The sequence below is a fragment of the Brassica napus genome, chromosome C8 (assembly GCF_020379485.1).
Source record: "Brassica napus cultivar Da-Ae chromosome C8, Da-Ae, whole genome shotgun sequence".
Taxonomy (NCBI): Eukaryota; Viridiplantae; Streptophyta; class Magnoliopsida; order Brassicales; family Brassicaceae; genus Brassica; species Brassica napus.
The window spans coordinates 1,653,161-1,677,434 of NC_063451.1; the positions used below are offsets into that span (position 1 = coordinate 1,653,161).

Consider the following 24,274-nt stretch of genomic DNA (forward strand, 5'->3'; position numbering starts at 1 on the left):
ATGTAAGAATCTTTAGTCCTAAGCCATTGACGAAGGACAGGAAGATGCACAGAGACAAAAGAGGACTTATTTTTGGGCTCACCCGGTTCACCAACCAATAGCATTGTGTTATTTTATATTTGATATTTTTTAAAAAAGGAAACAAAATATTGTCAAATTATATTATCTTTTTAAAACTAATAGGTAAAAAGAAATAAATAAAAAATAGTAGTAATTACAAAAAAAAAAAAATTTTAACGTCGTCAGCAAAACATTAAACCTTAAATCATAATCCCTAAACCCTAAATGCTAGGATAAATCTTAAACTCTAAATCAAAATCACTAAACACTAAAACATTCAAGGGTTTAGGGTTTAGAGTTTTAGGGTTTAGTGTTTTTATTTAGAGTTTACGATTTATCCAAGAGTTTAGGGTTTATCCAAAGGTTTAGAGTTTACCCAAGGATTTAGGGTTTACCCAAGGATTTAGGGTTTAGGATTTAGGGTTTAGGGATTAGGATTTATGGTTTAATGTTTTGCTGACGATGTTAAAATGATTTTTTTTAATTCTTTTTTCTATAATTAGTTTATTTTTACTTTTTATTTTAAAAATATAATATAACTTGACAATATTTTGTTTTTTTTTGTAAAAAATATCGAATTTGAAATAATGAAATCTTATTAGTTGATGAACCTAGATTGACTGCATCTTCTCTGGGAACCATCCTTTTTGGTGGTGTTTTCTTTTCTAATTTCATTGAATTTCTAAAATCTATTAATTATGTTACTAAAACTATATACAGCCACTTAAAAAGCACATGGTAACCTTCTTAATATTCGAGCTTTCTAGATTTGTCTTTTTATATATTTGCTTTCCACCAAGCCAAAAAAGAGCAAGGCACTATGTGATTGTGACAGGTCAAAGTCTTCCAATTTGTTTTAGTTAAATGAAAGCAAGACTATATTTGCGAAGTGATTTTACCATATCATTTGTACAATCATTTTTACAAAAAAAAATGATGACATGGATAACAAGATTAATGACATGGCTTATAGTTAATATGACATGGACAATCACATTTATTAATAACATATATTTTTGGTACACTTTATAGAATATGACAATAACTAATACATTATATTTAATGTTGATTTATATTTTTGTTAAACTTCTTAAAATATAGTAAAAATTCATAAATCATCACTAAAATAAATATATTAAAATATGCATTATAAATTTCGAAATACATTATTTAATTGTATTTTTATAATTATACAATTTTTATTACTAATATTTTCAAAATTTTCTACATCTTTTTTAAAAAATTAATAAATTGTTAATCGTAATTTAATTAGTTTCTTTTAGATATCTACCAATTTTATAAATATTTTTAGTTATAATTTTTAATAACTATACAATTTTTATATAATATTTAGTTATTTTATACAAGTTGATTTAATACATTTAACTAAAATAAACAGATAAAATTTTTTATCTAAGATTCGAATTTTAAATATATTACATATATATTATTAAATGTAATTTAAAATAAACAAAATTATTTTTTTCTTAATTTTATGCTTAAATAATCAACTTTATATTAAATATTAGTCAAAAATAATAAAATATATTGATCAATTTCATTTTAAATATAATTTAACTTTTAAAAAATTTATCACTTCACATGGTGCAGGAAAACACCTAGTATGTTTGTAATGTCACATAAATTTTATTATAGAAACAAGCACTTTAACCTTAACCGGTTGATATCCAAAGCAATTGGGCACGAAACTATTTGGATAATCGTTCCATGAATCTTAAATTCACCGGTAACGACGCTTAAAAGTAGGGGTGGGCACTTCGGTTATTTCCTCAGTTTGGTTCGGGTTCGGTTCGGTTTAGTTAGTTTGGTTCTAGTATTTATCTAATTGAAATAAACCATAGTTAGTTTGGTTTGGTTTGGGTTGGTTTGGTTTATATTCGGTTCGGTTGGATTTATTTTTTGGATCAGTTTATTAGGTTCTTCTTAGTTAGGTTCTTCTTAGTTTAAATTTTTAAGAGAAATTTAGCTTAAATTATGTAAACATAAACTATGTGAACTAAATTCAATATAAAACTGAAACAAAAACCTTTAAAAAGTCACAAAAATATATAAGAATTAAAACAAATGAAAGTTAATAAAAAAAACATCATTAGTAATGTCTCTTATATCATTATTAAAAAGCTTGCAATGAATCATCTTCCATGTGACGTTGTGGAAAACTTTTGTTTTTAATAAAATTTGCTTTAAGTTTTAGGTTTTGGATTTAGATTTAACATCCATGTTTACATATATAAAAATATAAAGATACATATTTTTCTATTTTTTAAATCAAATATTTTAATGATTACATATTCGGTTGGAAGAATATATGTTAATAAATGAAAAATGGAAAATACGTGGTATGGTATTAGAATTTTAGTATATTGGTATTACTAATATTTTTAATTTAAATAATTACAAAAACCCATCGGTTTTTCGGTTCGGTTCGGTTTAAAACCGAACCATTCGGGTTGGAGAAATCTTCAACCGAATGGTTTGAAATAGACTTTGGTTCAGTTTCGGTTCGGTTCGGGTTTTTTTCCCACCCCTACTTAAAATAGGAAGAAGTCAATCCCCTAACAATATTTTACCATTTCATCTTACACCAAATAAATTTACACCAAGAATTTTTGATTTTATTGGTTTAGACAGCTAGTAGGTTGAATAACACCAAGACTAGTCCCACGAGCATTGAAACAATATGAAGTAGCATGAGTTCCTTTCTTGTAAGTAAGCTTAATGTCTTGTAATGTGAAAAACACATGGGTGATTGTTTCCACCTCACCACATCTTACGCAGCCTGAGCTTGGGATAATCAGTCGGGTTGCTAGTCGTTCGTTTACAGGTAAGCCACCGTGCAACGCTTTCCAGATGAGAAGCTTAATCTTTAAAAGGGCATTAACCTCCAAAACCTTTTTTTGCCCATTGGAAAGCAGGCTGATCTCCAGTTCCGGCGTCTATAGTTCTGCTTTTCAGGGCCGCTTGGTAACCTGTTTTCGTAGAGTACACACCAGACTCGTGTTTGAGCCAAATCCGATTGTCCGGTTCTCCTTTTGAGCTTGTCTTGATACTTAGGATCTGCGGGGCAAGTTCTGGGAACAGATGTGTGATTTTATCAGTACTCCACCTACAAGTGTTCTCCTGAAACAACTCCTTAACAAGCGCATTTCTCGTTTGTTCTGTAGCAGGGCCTATGGGTTGGGCACCATGCGACGTTGAAAGCCATGCATCAGACGAGATTTTTACTGACTCCCCATTGCCAATTGCCCATCCTAGATGCTCTTTCACCAGGTCACGTCCGATGAGGATACTTCTCCAACTGTTGGAGCAGTTTGAAGCTGCTTGTACCTCAAGGATAGGGCTGTACTTACAATACTTTCCTCTCAAGATTCTTGCAAGTAACTCGTCCAGATTGTTGATCAGTCGCCAGCTAAGTTTCCCAAGAAGAGCATCATTGACGCATTGTATATCTCGAAATCCTAAGCCTCCATCTTGCTTTGCTCTAGTCATCGTAGTCCAGGAGATCCAAGACATCTTCCTCTGATCGGGGTCTGAGTCCCACCAAAACCGAGTCAAGGCTGATTGTATCCGTTTACACAGAGATGTAGGCAACTTGAAACATGACATCGAGTTAGTAGGCATGGCTGATAGTACTGTCTTGAGGAGGATCAATTTACCCGCTGTTGACAAGCATCTTGTAGACCAGCCAACTGCCTTTTGTCGGATTCTATCAACAATAGAAGTGAAAAGATCTTTTTTCTTTCTCCCGAAGTGTTCGGGCAGGCCAAGATACTTCCCAACCCCTCCCTCCTTTTGAATATCTAGCTCCCTTTTCACTTTGTCCTTTAGGCTCTGAGGCATTTTTTTGGAGAATGTTATTGCCGATTTTTCCTTATTGATTCTCTGTCCCGACGCTTGTTCGTATAGCTGAAGGATTTCTTGCAGCTTCAAGATACTTTGTGCGTTGGTCCGGCAAAAAAACATCGTATCGTCCGCAAAGAGGAGATGATTTACTCGCGGGCAGTCTGTTGCTACTCTAATCCCTTGAAGTGAGCCATCATTCTGATCAGCCTTTGCACACAGACCGGATAGAACCTCACTGCACAAGATGAACAGGTATGGAGACAGCGGGTCGCCATGTCTGATTCCGCGTGATGGGTATACTCGTCCTTGAGCTGAGTCGTTTATCAAGAAGGAAAAAGATACTGAGGTCACGCATTGCATTATCAGGCCGACCCATTTCTGGTGAAAACCCAACCGAGACAGCACCATCTCGATGAACTTCCATTCAAGCCTGTCATATGCCTTGCTCATATCCGTTTTTACGGCCATTGAGCAATGTTTGCTTGCCGAAGATGTCTTGAGGAAATGTAGTACTTCGTGTGTGATCAACACGTTGTCGGATATGGCTCTGTCTGGAACAAACGCTGACTGGTTCTCGGAAATTAATTTCGAGAGTATCGGCTGTAGTCTTCGGGTGAGAAGCTTAGAGATTATTTTGTAGTAGACGTTGCATAGCGCAATTGGTCTATAATCTGCTACGAACCGAGGCCCTCCTCCTTTCGATATCATTCTAATGTGGGTGTCGTTGAGCCCACTCGGCATTAATCCAGAGCTAAAGAAACTTTGTACCTCTCGGACAATGTCGGCTCCCACTGTTTTCCAGTTTGTTTGGAAGAAACCTGCGGAGAAACCGTCGGGGCCAGGGGCTTTGTCCGAGTGAATCGAGAAATTTGCGAGTCTAATCTCCTCCGCTGTTGGTTCTCTAACCAGTAGCTCATTTTCCGCATCCGAGACCAACGGGGTTAGTGCATCATGTACTATCTGTTCTCGCTCTGCCTCATGAGAGGTGAAAAGTTCTGTGAAATAATTCACGATTGTTTTTGTAATCATCTCCTCCTTGTAGTGAACTTCTCCATTCACATCCTCGAGGACAGTAATAGAGTTCAGCGCCTTTCTTCCTTTGGTTGTGGCGTGAAAGTAGCCGGTATTTCGATCACCAAGGCTGAGCCAGAGGACTCTACTTCTTTGCCTCCAAAAGTCCTCTTCAGCTTTATAAGCTTCCCGCAGATCTTGGTTGATTATCGCTATAAGAGGAGCATCATCTTGAGCACTTGTTATCGCTTCTTCTAGCTCTATTTTGCGTTGTTCTATAATTGCTCTGCTGTTCTGTTGTTGTTCCTTGTTCCAAGCTACAATTGAACCTCGGACTATAGCTATCTTCTTGCACACTGAGGCTCCTCCTGCCTATTTCCAATGTTTATCAATGAGCTCCTGCACTGCGGGGTTATCTTTGAGCCTCCTATCGAATCTGAACAAGCCTTTCCTCTTTTTCCTTGTCGTATCAAAGCACGATATGATGGGTTTGTGATCAGAGCCCCCGTACTTTAGATACTCGCAATGGCCAGAATAGAACTCCTCAAACCATTCACTGTTTGCGACTACCCGATCTAACCGACAATGTACTACATGTTCATATCTGACTCCACGCCAAGATAGAAAGTCACCTGAGTGCTTTAAGTCGTATAAATCGCCTTCAGACATAAAGGATCGAAGGTCCACGAAGGATCCTTCTGTTCTCTCTATTCCTCCTGATTTCTCTTGGTCACAGATGATATCATTAAAATCCCGAGAGAGAAACCAGGCTCCTCCTCTGGCCGCATTCAGGTTTAGTAACTCCTTCCACATGCTTCTTCTTTTGACATTATCGTTGTCACCGTAAACAAAAGTAGAATAAAAACTCTTCCCTTCATACACCACTTTCGTATCAATAAAGTTTTACAAGAAGACAATACATCCAGATTAACTCCTTGTTTCCAAAACAGGGCTAGCCCCCCTCCTCCTTGATCGCTAGGAGATACAAAATGTTGATTACTGAAACCCAACGAAGACAGTTTCCGAATAACAAAGTCGTCGGGATTCTTTGTTTCCGAGAAGAACAATATGCTAGGAGATATGCTTTTCTGTATCTCCTTTAATCTCTGGATCGTCAAGGGGTTCCCCAACCCTTGACAATTCCAGCATGCTACTTTTAAGGAACTGAGGCAGATGGATTGTGAAAATCTTTCTTCTGCCTTGTCGCTGCCGTTATGAGCTTGATAACCGGGTTACTGCTTCCTGGTACTGAGCTTTGGTTTGTCCCTCTTTGCGCTTTGTTTGCTAGCATTTCAGCTTTCTTGGTGGTAGGTTTTCTTAGTCTTGTGCTTGTCTTTCGTTTAGGAGAAACTCTGACTTGTGTTACTTTCCTCTTCTTAGCCACAGACGTGCCTACTCCCTCTGTGTTTACCCTTGGGTTTTCTTTGTTGGGGGGGGGGGGGGGCGTCCTAGTCTCTTTTTTGCTGAGACACGAAGCTGGTCATTTAGTCCATCCAAAGGAGGCTCAATTGAGCTACCACCTCCAAGACGCTGAGACGCTGGAACTCTAGCTGCTACTTGTATCTGGTTAGATGGCATCTGCGGGGCCTCTTGATCTCGCATCAACTGTCTTGCGAATTGTTCAGCAGATTCATCTACTTCCGCTTGTTTTTCAGCTCTTCTCAGCCTTTCCTTACGTGCTGCACTCTCAGAGGGGTCGGCGCAAGAGGTATACTGGATCAAGACTTCTCTTAGCTCCTCTCTGGCTTCAGCCATTACCTCTGCTGGGATGGCATCAAGTGGGGCACTTAGATTATCAGCTCGCTCTCCCTCCACTCTATGCGAGCCTGTAGAGATTTGAGATTCTCTATGTCGGGATGATATCTGTGGAGAACGTTCCTCATCCCTCAACCTCCTGTGAGATGGGCTTCTATCAAACCTCGAGTTTTCACCTGCCCTTTTGCCCAGGAAACTTGGAGAAAGATACCGTTCAAAAGAGACATATTATTATCAGGAATCCAGCACTTCACAGAGGGATGGAGTTTGGTGCAAGCAGAGATCTCTCTCCCTCAGACGGGTTTGAACACTGGCTCTCTAGCAGCTTGGGTGATATGGAGTCTCTGGATCACCAGAAATTATAGGATTTTTGAGGAAAGGACCTTCTCTGAACAGGAGGTTGCAACTAAAGCGGTAGTGGATGGCAAAGAATGGAATGCAGCGCAACCTTTGAAATCGAATCAGTTGCTTGTGAAGCAAGGAAGAGAACCAGAGCAGAGATTTGAAGTGATTTGTCAATCAGATGCCGCCTGGAAAAAGGAAAGTCTGACTGCAGAAGCAGCTTGGAAGTACACACGACGTAGAGATGAACTCAACAGGTCGACCTCATTGATTTTCACATTCGTGAAATCACCCCTCGTGGCGGAGGGCTTAGCCTTACGTTCAGCAATGGAGCAAGCAATTTTACTAGATTACAAACAAATCTCCTTTGAATCGGACTCGAAGATCTTGGTGACGGCAATTCTAGAGGGTTCTCACATTTCAGATTTGCATGGAATCCTAGCAGACATTAGGTCATTGGCAGGGGCCTTTACCTCAGTTTCTTTTCATTGGGTTCCTAGGAACTCTGTTTCTTCTGTTGATCTTTTAGCCAAGCAGGCTCTAAACGCTTTTGTACCAAACATGGTTTGATCTGATTAAGGAAAGTTGGTGCACAAAAAAAAAAAAAGTCTTGTAATGTGATATATGTGCATGGGTTGCTCTTGCTGCATACCAGCTTCATTGCTTGCTTTGTCTCCGACGTTCCTTGTATGTTCTTATACGTCACTTGGCTTATTTTCACCCCCGAATGCTATTTTTACATAATTATTTGTTAGAACTTAGATCACTCTATTTGATAAATTTATTCGATCAGTTTGATCTAAATATGATAGATATTGATATATATGTACCTCGGTAAGGCAACCTTGGTGGTCAGGACAATATTTTTGGTTGATTATGATAGGGTTTTGGACGTTCTTCATGATTAGGTCTTGGAAGAAGACGTTCTTAACAAATCCGGTGCTTGGTCTCGCCCACGACTTTATCCTCACGCCGTTTTGTGTGCCGGTGAATACAGAACTCGATAGTGTCACATTCTCTACTCCATCTTCGTTTAATTCCTTTGCCAAGCTCCCAATACTGCGAATAATCACATAGTCATATATATATATATATATTAATCGCCATCTTAAACTATTTTTAATTTCTGCAATTTTTTAAATCCTAACAGATACGGTAGCATCATTTTAAAATATTAGAGAGTCCAGTATATATATAGTGTGATTTTGTACACATATAATATGTTGTTCTAAGAAATTAGACGGTGTGTGCAACGTTAATAGTAAAAAGTTCGCCCTAGAGAGAAACTCTCTCGAGCCCGCATCCCAAGGCACCGTTTCGATGGATCTTCCTTGCTCCAACCACGACACTTTTTCCTCCTCTCTCTGAAACAGCCATGCTCCTCTCCATGGACATGATGGTGACTATTCCTCCGTCGTGGCTCCGCCCCCCCTCCAGATCCGCCGCCCCCGTCGTTCCTGATGCAGCACTGCTCTTCCTCCTTGAAGATGATGGTGACAGGCCTTCCTCCTTTTTCACAGCCCAGGCCTCCTTCAGATCCGACGCGGAACAAGCATCTTCCGATTGAAACTCCTCCTGTCAAGCCACCAGAACCTCCAGACCCACCAGACGTCTCCGTCAGCCTCGTTCTTTTCACTTCCTCCAGCCCTTCTCCACAAGCTACTCAAGTCCTAGATCTGATGTTTAATTTTTCAAGGGTTTCAAGTAAGCTCAGTGATGATGGTGTTGTTCTTGTGTTCACTGGTGACACCATCTTTGTCAACTGGCGTTCTTCTCCTGTGGTATACAGGTTGTATCTTTGTCAGTTCGGGAATGGGTCTTCTCCCGGCTCTTATTCCAACTTTCATTTTATCAATCCGCTTATAGACGTCCAGGTCCACCTTAGCTCCTTACTCTCTGTTTACTCCTATTATTTTGGAAAGGATGCAATGCTAGATGTGTGGGTGACTTTGGATTTGTGGTTTCTGGCTTTATTTGGTAGTGTACTGATGGACTCAGTGTCCTTTGGTTATATCTTTGTGCCTCTTAGTGGTTTTTATGTTGCGTTGATGCAACTCTCTACTGTAGTATGCAGTCCTATTATTGTATTCAACCTGGTTTGTGGTGCAGTGTCTGTGTGTTTCTCTTCTTGGTGGCAGTTGAAAGAGACAATCATTGTGATTTGTTGCTTGGTGAATATGGTTATGGCGGGTATTGATTGTCCGCTTGGCTCCTGTTTGGAGCAGTTTCTTTTCCCAATATTTCCTCATGTATGGAGTGAATTGGATGAACATGTGTGGCTGGTATTGCAAGGATTCTCCTCCCGGCTAACGCTCTTCCCTGCCTTTATTGCAGTGGTTGTGACTCTCAGAGTTACCCGAGATGCAATCGTTCAAGAAACTCATGAAACCGTTGTGATGCGATTTCTAATGTTTACTTGTTGTGATTTGTATTTTCATTCTATCTTAGGTTTATCTGTTTCGTATTCCATTGGGCTCTTTGTACCTTCGTTGAACTCTCTTTTCATGGAGCTTAAACTCTTCTAAATTTAATACAAGTTGGTTTGATCAAAAAAAAAAATAAATAAATTAGACGGTGTGTGTGACACATACCTAACACCATGACCTGGGCCACAAGGAAGTTTGGAGATGAGAAAGTTGCGAGTACCAGGTCCGATAGCAACACAATCGTCTCCGGTCTGAACTGTGCTTCCGGTGAATGTGACTCCGGTGGATAATTGAACGTCAAAGCCGTCGGTGTTTGCGCTGTTTTTGGGAGCCACTAGCTTGAAGTTACGGACGGCCACATTGGTGCAACCGTTGAGGGTCATATGAGTGATCTGTCTGTTCATTGATTTCACTCCACTTATGATCACGTCATTTCCCGAGCTGCACGATATGGACTACAATAATGCATGAGTTATTCTCGGACTGATATCTTTTAAAAAAGGAAACAAAATATTGGCAAGTTATATTATGTTTTTAAAATAAAAAAATAAAAAAATAGTAGTTACAGAAAAAAAAATTTTTAAAAAATATTTTTAACGTCGTCAGCAAAACACTAAACCCTAAATCCTAATCTCTAATCCCTAAACCTTAAACTCTAAACCCTAAATCCTTGGGTAAACTCTAAACCCTTGGATAAACCCTAAACCCTTGGATAAATCCTAAACTCTAAATAAAAACACTAAACCCTAAAACTCTAAACCCTAAACCCTAAACCCTAAACCCTAAATCCTAAACCCTAAACCCTTGAGTGTTTTAGTGTTTAGTGATTTTGATTTAAAGTTTAAGATTTATCCTAGAGTTTAGGGTTTACCCAAGGGTTTAGGGTTTACCCAAGGGTTTAGGGTTTCGGAGTTAAGGTTTAGGGATTAGGATTCAGGATTTAATGTTTTGCTGACGACGTTAAAAATATTTTTTTTGTAATTACTACTATTTTTTATTTATTTATTTTTACATTTTAATTTTAAAAGGATAATATAATTTGATAATATTTTGTTTTTTTTTAAAAAGATATCGGATTTGAAATAATGAAATCCTATTGGTTGACGAACCTAGAAAGAATAAGTCATAATGGATCATGGTTTTATGTGATTGGTTTCTTCGATCTATATGGAAGTATATGTGGTGGTCTAATAGAGTGTAATAATAATTTAATACTTCGAACGAAATTTAATACCATAATTGACAATTCGTAGTACCATAGATTAATTAGATAAGCTTATATATATTTTTAGATAAGCTTATATCATTATTTCTTTTTTACTCCTTATTGCGTTTATGACTGCATGTTATCGCTGTGTAGTATTTTTTAAACCGAGATCAGATTTCCGTACGTTAAGCGCACATACGGGAAAAAGTCAAGTAGCTTGTTCATGTTTACAGTTTTTAAAGAAATTTGACAATATAATCTTTAGTGTTGTTTTAAAATTTCTTTATATATGGGTTAATCCCTACAAAAAATATTAAATTTTGGTAAATGATTTATATACTCAAGCCTATAATCTTTTGTGTTGTTTTAAAATTTATAACTACATTCTACATTTGTATTAATATATGCTGAATTTTATTTTACGGTACATGAGCATCGTTCAATTTTTTTATAAATTAATTTAGTAAAAGTCTATATACTCACTAAATTAGTGTACTAACCATTATAGAATCGTTATTCTCTAAAGAAATGGAGACAACAAAGGTTTCAAACTTCTTTGACTATCACCATATATTAGTACATGAGTCAACTATGCATTAAAGCAATATTGTTATATTTTTTGATTTTTTTTCAAAATGTATGTGTTAACCCCTACAAAAACATTGAGTTTTACGTTAAACGCTCTATATACTAAAGCCTAAACTTTTTAGTGTTGTTTTAAAATTTTAACCACATTCTACATTTGTATTAATATATGTTAAACTCTCTTTCATGGTATATGAGAATCGTTATAATTTTTATTAATTAATATATAAAAACTTCATAATACTCGCTAAATCGATGGAATAAGCACTATAAAATCGCTATTTTTTTGAAAAACGAAAAATAACGAAGGCTCCAAACCTCTTTCAACATCATCATATGTTAGTACATGATGCAACTATGCAATAAAACAATATTGTCATATTTTTTGAAATTTTCTCAGAATCTATGTGTTAACCCCCCTACAAAAATATTGAATTTTGGTAAATGTTTTATATACGGAACCCTATAATCTTTAGTGTTGTTTTAAAATTTTTTACATTCTACATTTGTATTAATGTATGTTAAACTCTCATTCATGGTACATGAACATCGTTCAATTTTTTTATAAATTAATTTAATAAAACTATATATACTCCCTAAATTAGTGGATTAACCATTATAAAATCGTTATTCTCTAGAGAAATGAAGACAAAAAGATTCCAAACCTCTTTGACCATCACCATATATTAGTACAAGAGGCAACTATGCATTAATGCAATATTGTTATATTTTTTGAATTTTTTTTCAAAATCTATGTATTAATTAATCCCTACGAAAATATTGAGTTTTACGTTAAACGCTCTATATGCCGAAGCCTAAACTTTTTAGTGTTGTTTTAAAATTTCTAACCACATTCTAAATTTGTATTAATGTATGTTAAGCTCTCTTTCACGGTATATGAGAATCATTATAATTTTTTATCAATTAATTTAGTAAGACTTTATAATACTCCCTAACTCAGTGGAATAACCACTATATAATCTTCATTTTCTTGAAAAACGGGGATCCAAACCTCTTTCAACATATCATATGTTAGTACAGGATGCAACTATGCATTAAAACAATATTGTCATATTTTTTAAATTTTTCTCTATATACTGAAGCCTAAACTGTTTAGTGTTGTTTTAAAATTTCTAACCATATTCTACACTTGTATTAATGTATGTTAAACTCTTTATAATGGTATATGGAAATCGTTATATTTTTTTATCAATTAATTTAGTAAAACTTCATAATATTCTCTAAATCGGTGAAATAACCACTATAAAATCGCTATTTTCTTGAAAAACGGAGACAACAAAGGCTCTAAACCTCTTTCAACATATCATATGTTAGTGCAGGATGAAACTATGCATTAAAACAACATTGTCATATTTTTTGAAATTTTCTCAAAATCTTTGTGTTAACCCCTACAAAAATATTTAATTTTGATAAATGTTTTATATACTAAACCCTATAATATTTAGTGTTGTTTTAAAATTTCTAACCACATTCTACGTTTGTATTAATGTATGCTAAACTCTCTTTCATGGTACATGAGCATCTTTCAATTTTTTTTTATAAATAAATTTAGTAAAACTTCATATACTCCCTAAATTAGTGGACTAACCATTATAAAATCGTTATTATCTAGAGAAATGAAGACAAAAAATGATCCAAACATATTTTACCATCACCATATATTAGTACATGAGGCAATTATGCATTAAAGCAATATTGTTATATTTTTGAATTTTTTTCAAAATCTATGTGTTAACCCCTACGAAAATATTAAGTTTTACGTTAAACGCTAAATATACTGAAGCCTAAACTTTTTAGTGTTGTTTTAAAATTTCTAACCACATTCTACATTTGTATTAATGTATTTTAAACTCTCTTTCATAGTATATGGGAATTGCTATAATTTGTTATCAATTAATTTAGTAAAACTTCATAATAATGGCTTCAAACCTCTTTCAACATCATCATATGTTAGTACATGATGCAACTATGCAATAAAACAATATTGTCATATTTTTTGAAATTTTCTCAGAATCTATGTGTTAACCCCCCTACAAAAATATTGAATTTTGGTAAATGTTTTATATACGGAACCCTATAATATTTAGTGTTGTTTTAAAATTTCTAACCACATTCTACATTTGTATTAGTTTATGATAAACTCTCTTTCAAGGTACATGACCATCGTTCAATTTTTTTTAACAAATTAATTTAGTAAAACTTCATATACTCCCTAAATTAGTGGATTACCCATTATAAAATTGTTATTCTCAAGACAAATAGAGACAACAAATGATCCAAATCTCTTTGACCATCACCATATATTAGTCCAGAAGGAAATTATTCATTAAAAAAAATATTGTTTTATTTTTTGAATTTTTCTCAAAATCTATGTGTTAACCCCTACAAAAATATTGAGTTTTACGTTAAACGCTCAATATACTGACGCCTAAACTTCTTAGTATTGTTTTAAAATTTCTAACCACATTCTAAATTTTATTAATGTATTTTATACTCTCTTTCATGGTATATGAGAATCGGTAAAATTTTTTATCAATTAATTTAGTAAACTTCTTAATACTCCCTAAATAGGTGAAATAACCACTATAAAATCGCTATTTTCTTGAAAAACGGAGACATGAAAGGCTCCAAACCTCTTTCAACATCATCATATGTTAGTGCATGATGCAACTATGCGTTAAAACAATACTGTCATATTTTTTGAATTTTTTTTCAAAATCTATGTGCTATAACCACTACAAAAATATTGAATTTTGGTAAATGTTTTATTTTTTGAAGCCTATAATCTTTAGTGTTGTTTAAAATTTCTATCCACATTCTACATTTGTATTAATATATGCTAAACTCTCTTTCACGGTACATGAGCATCGTTCAATTGTTTTTTACAAATTAATTTTATAAAACTTCATATAGTCCCTAAATTAGTGGACTAACCATTATAAAATCGATATTCTCTAGAGAAATGGAGACAACAAAGGTTACAAACTTCTTTGACCATAACCATATATTAGTACATGAGGAAATTATGCATTAAAGCAATATTGTTATATTTTTTGAATTTTTCTTAAAATATATTTGTTAACCCCTACGAAAATATTGAGTTTCACGTTACATGCTCTATATACTGAAGCCTAAACTTTTTAGTGTTGTTTTAAAATTTCTAACCACATTCTACATTTGTATTAATGTATGTTAAACTCTCTTTCATGGTATATGAGAATCGTTTTAATTTTTTATCAATCAATTTAGTAAAACTTCATAATACTCCCCAAATCAGTAGAATAACCACTATAAAAACGATATTCTCTTGAACAACATAGACAACAAAGGCTCCAAACCTCTTTCAACATCATAATATGTTAGTGCATGATGCAACTATGCATTAAAACAATATTGTCATATTTTTTGAAATTTTCTCAAAATCTATGTGTTAACTAACCCCTACGAAAATATTGAGTTTTACGTTAAAAACTCTATATACTAAAGCCTAAATTTTTAGTGTTGTTTTAAAATTTCTAACCACTTTCTGCATTTGTATTAATGTATGTTCAACTCTCTTTCATGGTACATGAGCATCGTTCAATTTTTTTTATAAATTAATTTAGTAAAACTTCATATACTCCCAAAATTAGTGAAATAACCATTATAAAATCGCTATTCTCTAAAGAAATGGAGACAAAAATGGTTCCAAACCTCTTTGACCATCATCATATATTAGTAGAGGAGGAAACTATGCATTAAAGCAATATTGTTATATTGTTAACCCCTACGAAAATATTGAGTTTTACGTTAAACGCTCTATATACAGAAGCCAAAACCTTTTAGTGTTGTTTTAAAATTTCTAACCACATTCTACTTTTGCAATAATGTATTTCAAACCCTCTTTCATGGTATATGGAAATCGTTATAACTTTTTATCAATTAATTTAGTAAAACTTCATAATATTCCCTAAATCGGTGGAATAACCACTATAAAATCACTATTTTCTTGAAAAAAATAGACAACAAAGGCTCCAAACCTCTTTTAACATCATCATATGTTAGTGCTGGATGAAACTATGCATTAAAAAAATATTGTCATATTTTTTGAAATTTTCTCAAAATCCAAGTGAACCCTTACAAAAATATCGAATTTTGGTAAATGCTTTATATAATGAACCCTATAATATTTAGTGTTGTTTTAAAATTTCTAACCACATTCTACATTTGTACTGATGTATGCTAAACTCTCTTTCATTGTATATGAACAGCATTCAAATTTTTTTAAAATTAATTTAGTAAAACTTCATATACTCCCTAAATAAGTGGACTAACCATTATAAAATAGCTACACTCTAGAGAAATGGAGACAACAAATGATCCAAACCTCTTTGACCATCACCAAATATTAGTACAGGAGTCAGCTACGCATTAAAGCAATATAATTATATTTTCGATATTTTCTCAAAATCTATGTGTTCGCCCATACAAAAATATTAAGTTTTACGTTAAACGCTCTATATACTGAAGCCTAAACTTTTTAGTGTTGTTTTAAAATTTCTAACCATATTCTACATTTGTATTAATGTATTTTAAACTCTATTTCATGGTAAATGGGAATCGCTATAATTTTTTATCAATAAATTTAGTAAAACTTCATAATACCCCCTAAATAGGTGGAATAACCGCTATAAAATCGCTATTTTTTTTGAAAAAGGAGACAACAAAGGCTCCAAACCTCTTACAACATTATCATATGTTATTGCAGGATGCAACTATGCATTAAAACAATACTGCCATATTTTTTGAAATTTTCTCAAATTCTATGTGTTTAACCCCCTACAAAAATATTGAATTATGGTAAATATTTTATATACTGAACCCTATAATCTTTAGTGTTGTTTTAAAATTTATATCCACATTCTACATTTGAATTATTGTATGCTAAACTCTCTTTAATGGTACATAAGCATCGTTCATTTTTTATATATTAATTTAGTAAAATTTCTTATACTCTCTAAATTAGTAGACTAGCCATTATAAAATTGCTATTCACTAGAGAAATAGAGACAAAAAAGGTTCCAAACGCCATTGACCATCACCAAATATTTCTACAGTAGGCAACTATGCATTAAAGCAATATTGTTATATTTTTTTAATTTTTCTCAAAATCTATGTGTTAACCCTTACGAAAATATTGAGTTTTACGTTAAACGCTCTATATACAGAAGCCTAAATTTTTTAGTTTTGTTTTAAAATTTCTAACCACATTCTAAATTTTTATTAATATATGTTAAACTCTCTTTCATGGTATATGAGAATCCTTATAATTTTTTTATCAATCAATTTAGTAAAACTTCATAATATTCCCTAAATCGGTGGAATAATCACTATAAAATCGTTATTTTCTTAAAAACAGAGACAACAAAGGCTCCAAACCTCTTTCAACATCATCATATGTTAGTGCAGGATACAACTATAAATTAAAACAATATTTTCATATTTTTGAAATTTTCTCAAAATATATATGTTACCCCCTACAAAATATCGAATTTTGGTAAATACTTTATATAATGAACCCTATAATCTTTAGTATTGTTTTAAAATTTCTAACCACATTCTACATTTGTATTGACGTATGCTAAACTCTCTTTCATGGTATATGAGCATCGTTCAATTTCTTAAAAAATTAATTTAGTAAAACTTCATATACTCCCTAAATTAAGGGATTAAACATTATAAAATCGCTATTCTCTAGAGAAATGGAGACAACAAATGATTCAAACCTCTTTGACAATAACCATATATTAGTACATGAGGCAACTATGCATAAAAGCAATATTATTATATTTTTGAGTTTTTCTCAAAATCTATGTGTTAGCCTCTACAGAATATTAAGTTTTACGTTAAAAGCTCTATATACAGAAACCTAAAATTTTTAGAGTTGTTTTAAAAATTCTAACGACATTCTACATTTGTAATAACGTATTTAAACTCTATTTCATGGTATATGAGAATCGTTATAATTTTATATCAATTAATTTAGTAAAACTTCATAATAATCCCCAAATAGGTAGAATACACCTATAAAATCGCTATTTTCTTGTAAAACGGAGACAACAAAGGCTCCAAACCTCTTTTAACATCATCATATGTTAGTGCAGGATGAAACTATCCATTAGAACAATATTGTCCTATTTTCGATTTTTTTTTTCAAAATCTATGTGTTAACCCTTACCAAAATATTGAATTTTGGTAAATGCTTTATATTCTGAACCCTATAATCTTTAGTGTTGTTTTAAAATTTCTAACTATATTTTACATTTTTATTAATTTATGCTAAACTCTCTTTCATGGTACACGAGCATCGTTCATTTTTTTTATAAATTAATTTTGTAAAACTTCATGTACTCCCTAAATTAGTGGACTAACCATTATAAAATCGCTATTCTCTAGAGAAATGGAGACAACAAAGGTTCCAAACTTTTTTGACCATCACCATATATTAGTACAAGAGAAAATTATGCATTAAAGCAATATTGTTATATTTTTTGAATTTTTCTCAAAAACTATGTGTACCCCTACGAAAATATTGAGTTTTACGTTAAACACTATATACTGAAGCCTAATCATTTTAGTGTTGTTTTAAAATTTCTAACCACATTCTACATTTGTATTAATGTATGTTAAACTCTCTTTCATGGTATATGGAAATTGTTATATTTTTTTATCAATCAATTTAGTAAAACTTCATAATACTCCCTAAATCGGTGGAATAACCACTATAAAATCGCTATTCTCTTGAAGAATGGAGACAACAAAGGCTCCAAACCTCTTTCAGCATCATCATATGTTAGTGCATGATGCAACTATACATTAAAAAAATATTTATATATTTTTTGAAATTTTTCAAAATCTATGTGTTAACTAACCCCTACGAAAATATTGAGTTTTGCGTTAAAAGCTCTATATACTGAAGCCTAAACTTTTTAGTGTTGTTTTAAATTTTTTAACCACATTCTACATTTGTATTAATGTATGTTAAACTCTCTTTCATGGTATACGGGAATCGTTATTATTTTTTATCAATTAATTTAGTAAAATTTCATAATACTCACTAAATCGGTGGAATAATCACTATAAAATCGTTATTTTCTTGAAAAACAGAGACAACAAAGGCTCCAAACCTCTTTCAACATCATCATATGTTAGAGAAGGATGCAACTATGCATTAAAACAATAATGTCATATTTTTTTGAAATTTTCTCAAAATCTATGTGTTAACCCCTACAAAATATTGAATTTTGGTAAATGATTTATATACTGAAGTCTATAATATTTAGTGTTGTTTTAAAATTTCTAACCATATTCTACATTTGTATTGATGTATGCTGAACTCTCTTTCATGGTACATGAGCATCGTTCAATTTTTTTTATAAATTAATTTAGTAAAACTTCATATACTCCATAAATTAATGGACTAACCATTATAAAATAGCTATTCTCTAGAGAAATGAAGACAACAAAGGTTCAAAACCTCTTTGAACATCACCATATATTAGTAGAGGAGACAACCATGCATTAAAGCGCTGTTTGTCCCTTCTTATCAGTTCTAAACCCAATGCTTGCATCGTTACCTATCAAAGACTTGACAACTTCAACATGCCCCATCCGAGCTGCGGAATGAAGGGCGGTTTTACCGTTGTTCTTAGCTATCTTAGCTAAATGAGAATCCGTCTTCAAAAGAAGATTCACCACATCAATGTGTCCCTGTGTAGCAGCCGTGTGTAATGCTGTTGTGCACAATAAATCAGTTGTCATGGCTAGGTTCGGAAACGTCTCCAAGAGTCTCTTCAATGTTTCTACAAAAACATAACGCAAATTCAAGATCCATGTTGATCACTCAGGTCTTAACCCGATAAACTAACTGCAAGTGCACAGTAAAGTACGCAGTAGTAAAACCTGACCCGATAATTAGTAAAACCCGAACGGGACTTATGAGCATATCACCGAAAATCCAAAAATCTGAATCAATAAAAGTTTCTTTTTACCGAGATGGCCTTGTTTTGCTGCGACATGGAAAGGATCAAACCCATTCCTAGCTGCAATAGATGCGATTTCAAGATTCATATGCTTCAACATCTCTTCAACAACTAAGGAATGTCCATTGTCTGCTGCGGTATAAAGAGGAGTCTCTCCTTCTAGATTTTGCTTTGACAGCAACTCCCTTAACTCTTCAGCACCGTTACAACTTCGAATCGATTCCATAACCTTTCCCAAGTTCCCTGTTCGAGCTGCAATGTGGAGAGAGAGTCTCCTCTTTTACCGGTGACTCATTCTTCTTCATCTTCCTCTCACCATTCATGAAACTTAACTGTCTCTCTATCACTACACGAAAGCTTTTCTGTTTCTCGACGAACCCACGCAAGCTTCTCTGCCTCTCCATTGCTCTTCCTTCGGTTCCATGTTGGAAACTAACTTGCTTCTCCAAAGGTCTTCCCTTTCTTGGATGATTCTCTGTACCAACGCATCTGAGACTGTCTTGTACCTCGATGGAGTTACCTAGAAAGCTACGTTGATTCTCCATTACAGGAGGCAAAGAACCCATTATATTACAACCGTTTTTTAGCTAACTAAGATCTAAAACAGAACAGTAATCTAATTAGACAAAGATCGTGAAGAATGACAACTTTGTCCGTGAGATCTTTTCCAGGAACCCTTGTTTTGTAATAGAAGAATCAGCAGGAAAATGAAAAACCTCGACTTTCTTGTAATTTGAAGATCTCTTCCATGTGTTGAGAGAAAGATTAAGAAAAAAGGTGGCAGGTGGTTTCAGTGGAGTGTAGTTGAACTATCAGTTGCATCTGAGAAACTAAACAGCTTGACTTGAGTTGTTGAAGAAGTGTTTGAAAATCTCGATCAAGGCTTTTTTTTTTTAAAAACGCCCATATGTAAGAATCTTTAGTCCTAAGCCATTGACGAAGGACAGGAAGATGCACAGAGACAAAAGAGTTGACAGCATCTTCAGCTGGGAACCATCCTTTTTGGTGGTGTTCTCTTTTTTAATTTCATTAAATTTCCAAAATCTATTAATTATGTTACTAAAACTATATACAACTATATACAGCCACTTAAAAAGCACATGGCAGCCTTATTATATTCGAGCTTTCTAGATTTCTCTTTTTATATATTTGCTTTCCAAATCAAGCCAAAAAAAAAAGAGCAAGGCACTATGTGATTGTGACAGGTCGAAGTCTTCCAATTCGTTTTAGTTAAATGAAAACAATATGTTTGTAATGTCACAGAATTTTTTTTTGGTAAACATGTCACAGAAATTTTATTATAGAAACACACTTTAACCATAACCGGTTGATATCCAAAGCACTTGGGCACAAAACTATTTAGATAATCGTTCCATGAATCTTAAATTCACCGGTAACAACGCTTAAAAGATGAAGAAGTCAACCCCCTAACAATATTTTACCATTTCATCTTACACCAGATAAATTTACACCAAGAATATTTGATTTTATTGGTTTAGGCAGCTAGTAGGTTGACTAACACCGAGACTAGTCCCAAGAGCATTGAAACAATATGAAGTAGCAGGAGTTCCTTTCTTGTAAGTAAGCTTAATGTCTTGTAATGTGATATCTGTGCATGGGTTGCTCTTGCTGCATACCAGCTTCATCGCTTGCTTTGTCGCAGACGTTCCTTGTATGTTCTTATACGTCACTTGGCTTATCTTCACCCCCGAATGCTATTTCACATAAATCTTTATTAGAACTTATATCACTATTTGATAAATGTACTAGATAAGCAGAGCTGTGCCAAGAGTTTTTGATGCCCTAAACCATTATGTTTAAAGAAATTGTTTTTTGATGGAATAATATAAGAAGTCATCAGAATCATTTTTTGAAATAACATTTTGGTAGAAAATATGCACATTTATTATAGTTATATTTAATTGATAAATATTTAAATGCAAAAAACACTGAAAATGCAATATACAAAACTATTTTACATAGATAATTTTATTTTAAATTTGTAAGCCTAAAAATTAACAAGCTAATAAACTAAATAATACTCCCTCTATTTTATTTTAATTGTTGTTTTAGAATTGAACACACAGATTAAGAAAACATTTAATTTTACATATTTTCTAAACAAAAATATCAGTACCAATATATCTAACCACATTTTAACCAATAGAAAATAGATTGGAATATAAAGTCAATAAATTTTGCATTGAAATTATAGAACGACAATTATTTTTAAACAAAAATTTTACTATACAACGACAAATAAATTGAAATGGAGGGATTAGTAGATAAATGAAGGAAAAGGTTATTTTTATGATAAAAGAAAAAAAAAAGATAAGCATATGGATAAATTAAAAAGTAAAGAAAAAGATAAATTATAAGAAATTAGTTATAATTAACATCTTAATTGTAATTGTAGGAAATAAGAAAAGACGATATTACTAGTGATTTAGTATGTACGTACTTAAGTTAAGAAGTAATCAAAAAATTTGTTAATGAATATATAAATAACTTCTTACAGAAATTTGTTGCTCTAAGCGAAAGTTTCAATTTTCCTTTACAAGGCACGGCCCTGTATATCAGTCTATATGAGATATATGTGTGTGTGTACCTCGGTAGGGCAACCTTTGTGAGAAGGACAATAGTTTTGGTCGATTATGATAGGGTTTTGAACGTTCTTCATGATTAGGTCTTGGAAGAAGACGTTCTTAACAAATCCGGTGCTTGGTCTCGCCCACGACTTTATCCTCACGCCGTTTTGTGTCCCGGTGAATACTGAACTCGATAGTGTCACATTCTCTACTCCATCTTCGTTTAATTCCTTTGCCAAGCTCCCAATACTGCAAATAATCACATAGTATATATGTATATTAATCGTCATCTTAAACTATTTTTAATTTCTGCAATTTGTTTAAATCCTAACAGACGCTAGCATCATTTTAAAATATATAGAGAGTCCAGAATATAGTGTGAGTTTGTACAAATATAATATGTTAGTTCTAAGAAATTAGACGGTGTGTGTGACACATACCTAACACCATGACCTGGGCCACAAGCAAGTTTGGAGATGAGAAAGTTGCGAGTACCAGGTCCGATAGCAACACAATCGTCTCCGGTCTGAACTGTGCTTCCGGTGAATGTGACTCCGGTGGATAATTGAACGTCTAAGCCGTCGGTGTTTGGGCTGTTTTTGGGAGCCACTAGCTTGACGTTACGGACGGCCACATTGCTGCAACCGTTGAGGGTCATATGAGTGATCTGGCTGTTCATTGATTTCACTCCACTTATGATCACGTCATTTGCCGAGCTGAACGATATGGACTACAATAATGCATCAAGGTTTTATGAGATTGGTTTCTTCGATCTATTATTATATGAGGTGGTCTAATAAAGTGTAATAATAAGTTAATACTTCAAACAAAATTTAATACCATAAGTAGTACCATAATTTAAACAAAATTTAATTCGTAGTACCATAGACTAATTAGATAAGCTTATATATATATATATATATATATATATATTTTAGATAAGCTTATATCATTATTTATTTTTTACTCCTTATCCAAAATTTATTGTTGTAAAACATAATATACGCAGTTTTCTTTGAATTCCTAAACAGTTAATGTGTAAATTATAAACTTCACGTTTTTATTTGTAAATAAATAATTGCAATAAATATGTAGTTGACTATTACTAATGAATCATTATTAAGGCTATGATTGCGTTTATGCATGTTATCGTTGTGTAGTATTTTTTAAACCAGGATCGGATTTCCGTAAGTTAAGCGATCATACGGGAAAAAGTCAAGTAGCTTGTTCATGTTTACAATTTTTAAAGACATTGGACTAAGCTTTATATAATATTGTAAGATATAACCGAATTATGTTAGCTAAAGTAAACGCATACGTAAATAATCGTGACTAAGACAATTTTATATATATTAGTCCATATTTTTCACGCATATCTATACGTAACTTCGTAAGTATGCATATATAAAAAGAAACTAGAGATAAGGAAGTGCATACCCTAACACCGGGAGGACAGTTCTGACCAGATTTCCGGCAAGCCCAGAACCCATTAGCTCGAGCGTCGAATGTCCCACCGACAAGTGAGAATTTGCTAACCTTTTTGAAGAGAATCCAGTAGCCGGAGTTTCTAAATTCTCTGTAATCTGCTGGAGCAACGACGGTGCCGGCCACTTGAAACTTGAGTTCGCTCTTGCATGGCCCTCCAAACGTTATTGCCTTCACTACAAACGTACCGGTCGGAGCCATCATAGTGGCTGAAGATGCCGAGCCACAAGCCGCTTGCCATGCCTTGAGGAATGCTGCCGTTGAATCCGTGACGCCGTCCGGATTGGCCCCGAAGCTAACGACGTTGAACACGTTGGAGGCGCCGGGGGAGACATCGATGAATGTGAGAAGTGTGAAGAGAAGTGGTTTAATATTTGATTTCTTCATTTCTGGATATGTGAGTTTGACTTTGTGTTTGATTTTGGGGTGACGCATCATGCATGGTTATATATATAGTGCATGGATGGATCGTTATTGGAGTCTATGGTACAATTAAGAGCATGTGCGATTTAGTATATGAATTTATGATTGATAAAAGAATTTTAAATTTCCAATCATTAGGTGCACACATGGTTCGTATATAATTTTTTAGGAGCAACGATCGTGGTCTATTGTTACCGCTTTCAGTAATATCCAAAGGATAATCCACTCTTCTGATCTATTGCCCACCGGGTTCTAGCCCTCGACTCCGGTCGACGGGTCCGCCGCTCCCTCCGGTAAGACCTCCTCTCTTATCATGGAACTTTCCTGTGGCTATATGGACAGGTTACATGTTTAAGCAAACAACTTTCTAGAACTCTAGTTTCTAAGAACTTTCCCGCTTTGCGGAGAACCCTTATCTCTTTCAAGCAAGATCAAATCTACAGCTACCACCATGGCTAGAAGACTAACCTCAGCAGAAAAAGGAAA

General features: G+C 33.8%; 3 protein-coding genes across 3 annotated transcripts; all 3 read right to left on the minus strand.

Moving 5' to 3' along the window:
- Positions 1–1,592: 1,592 nt before the first annotated feature.
- On the minus strand, positions 1,593–10,890 carry LOC106398343 (polygalacturonase-like). Its single transcript, XM_048765917.1, has 5 exons — positions 10,831–10,890; positions 9,624–9,913; positions 7,863–8,091; positions 7,650–7,762; positions 1,593–2,811 (listed from the first exon to the last, which is right to left on the minus strand). The coding sequence occupies exons 1-5, from the start codon at positions 10,888–10,890 to the stop codon at positions 2,697–2,699; spliced, it is 807 nt and encodes a 268-aa protein (XP_048621874.1). The 3' UTR covers positions 1,593–2,696.
- A 7,777-nt stretch (positions 10,891–18,667) lies between these two features.
- LOC125591554 (ankyrin repeat-containing protein At5g02620-like) lies at positions 18,668–20,284 on the minus strand. Its single transcript, XM_048765954.1, has 2 exons — positions 19,302–20,284; positions 18,668–19,112 (listed from the first exon to the last, which is right to left on the minus strand). Exons 1-2 carry the CDS (start codon positions 19,516–19,518, stop codon positions 18,832–18,834), a joined length of 498 nt encoding a protein of 165 aa, XP_048621911.1. The 5' UTR covers positions 19,519–20,284; the 3' UTR covers positions 18,668–18,831.
- Positions 20,285–20,779: 495 nt separating this feature from the next.
- On the minus strand, positions 20,780–23,752 carry LOC106400152 (polygalacturonase). The gene is made up of 4 exons (XM_048765918.1): positions 23,318–23,752; positions 22,321–22,610; positions 21,901–22,129; positions 20,780–21,007 (listed from the first exon to the last, which is right to left on the minus strand). The coding sequence occupies exons 1-4, from the start codon at positions 23,750–23,752 to the stop codon at positions 20,780–20,782; spliced, it is 1,182 nt and encodes a 393-aa protein (XP_048621875.1).
- Between the last annotated feature and the right edge of the window lie 522 nt (positions 23,753–24,274).

Coding starts and splice junctions, on each gene's coding strand:
- LOC106398343 (XM_048765917.1), bottom strand. CDS start 10,890: ATGAACAAGCTACTTGACTTTTTCCCGTATGTGCGCTTAACGTACGGA. Junction 9,914..10,830: donor CGTACGGAAATCTGATCTCG/GTTTAAAAAATA, acceptor GCATTATTGTAG/TCCATATCGTGCAGCTCGGG. Junction 2,812..7,649: donor AACCCATGCACATATATCAC/ATTACAAGACTT, acceptor TGTGTTTTTCAC/ATTACAAGACATTAAGCTTA.
- LOC125591554 (XM_048765954.1), bottom strand. CDS start 19,518: ATGGAATCGATTCGAAGTTGTAACGGTGCTGAAGAGTTAAGGGAGTTG. Junction 19,113..19,301: donor AGCAAAACAAGGCCATCTCG/GTAAAAAGAAAC, acceptor ATGTTTTTGTAG/AAACATTGAAGAGACTCTTG.
- LOC106400152 (XM_048765918.1), bottom strand. CDS start 23,752: ATGAAGAAATCAAATATTAAACCACTTCTCTTCACACTTCTCACATTC. Junction 22,130..22,320: donor GGCCCAGGTCATGGTGTTAG/GTATGTGTCACA, acceptor GATTATTTGCAG/TATTGGGAGCTTGGCAAAGG. Junction 21,008..21,900: donor ACAAAGGTTGCCCTACCGAG/GTACACACACAC, acceptor TATGTGAAATAG/CATTCGGGGGTGAAGATAAG.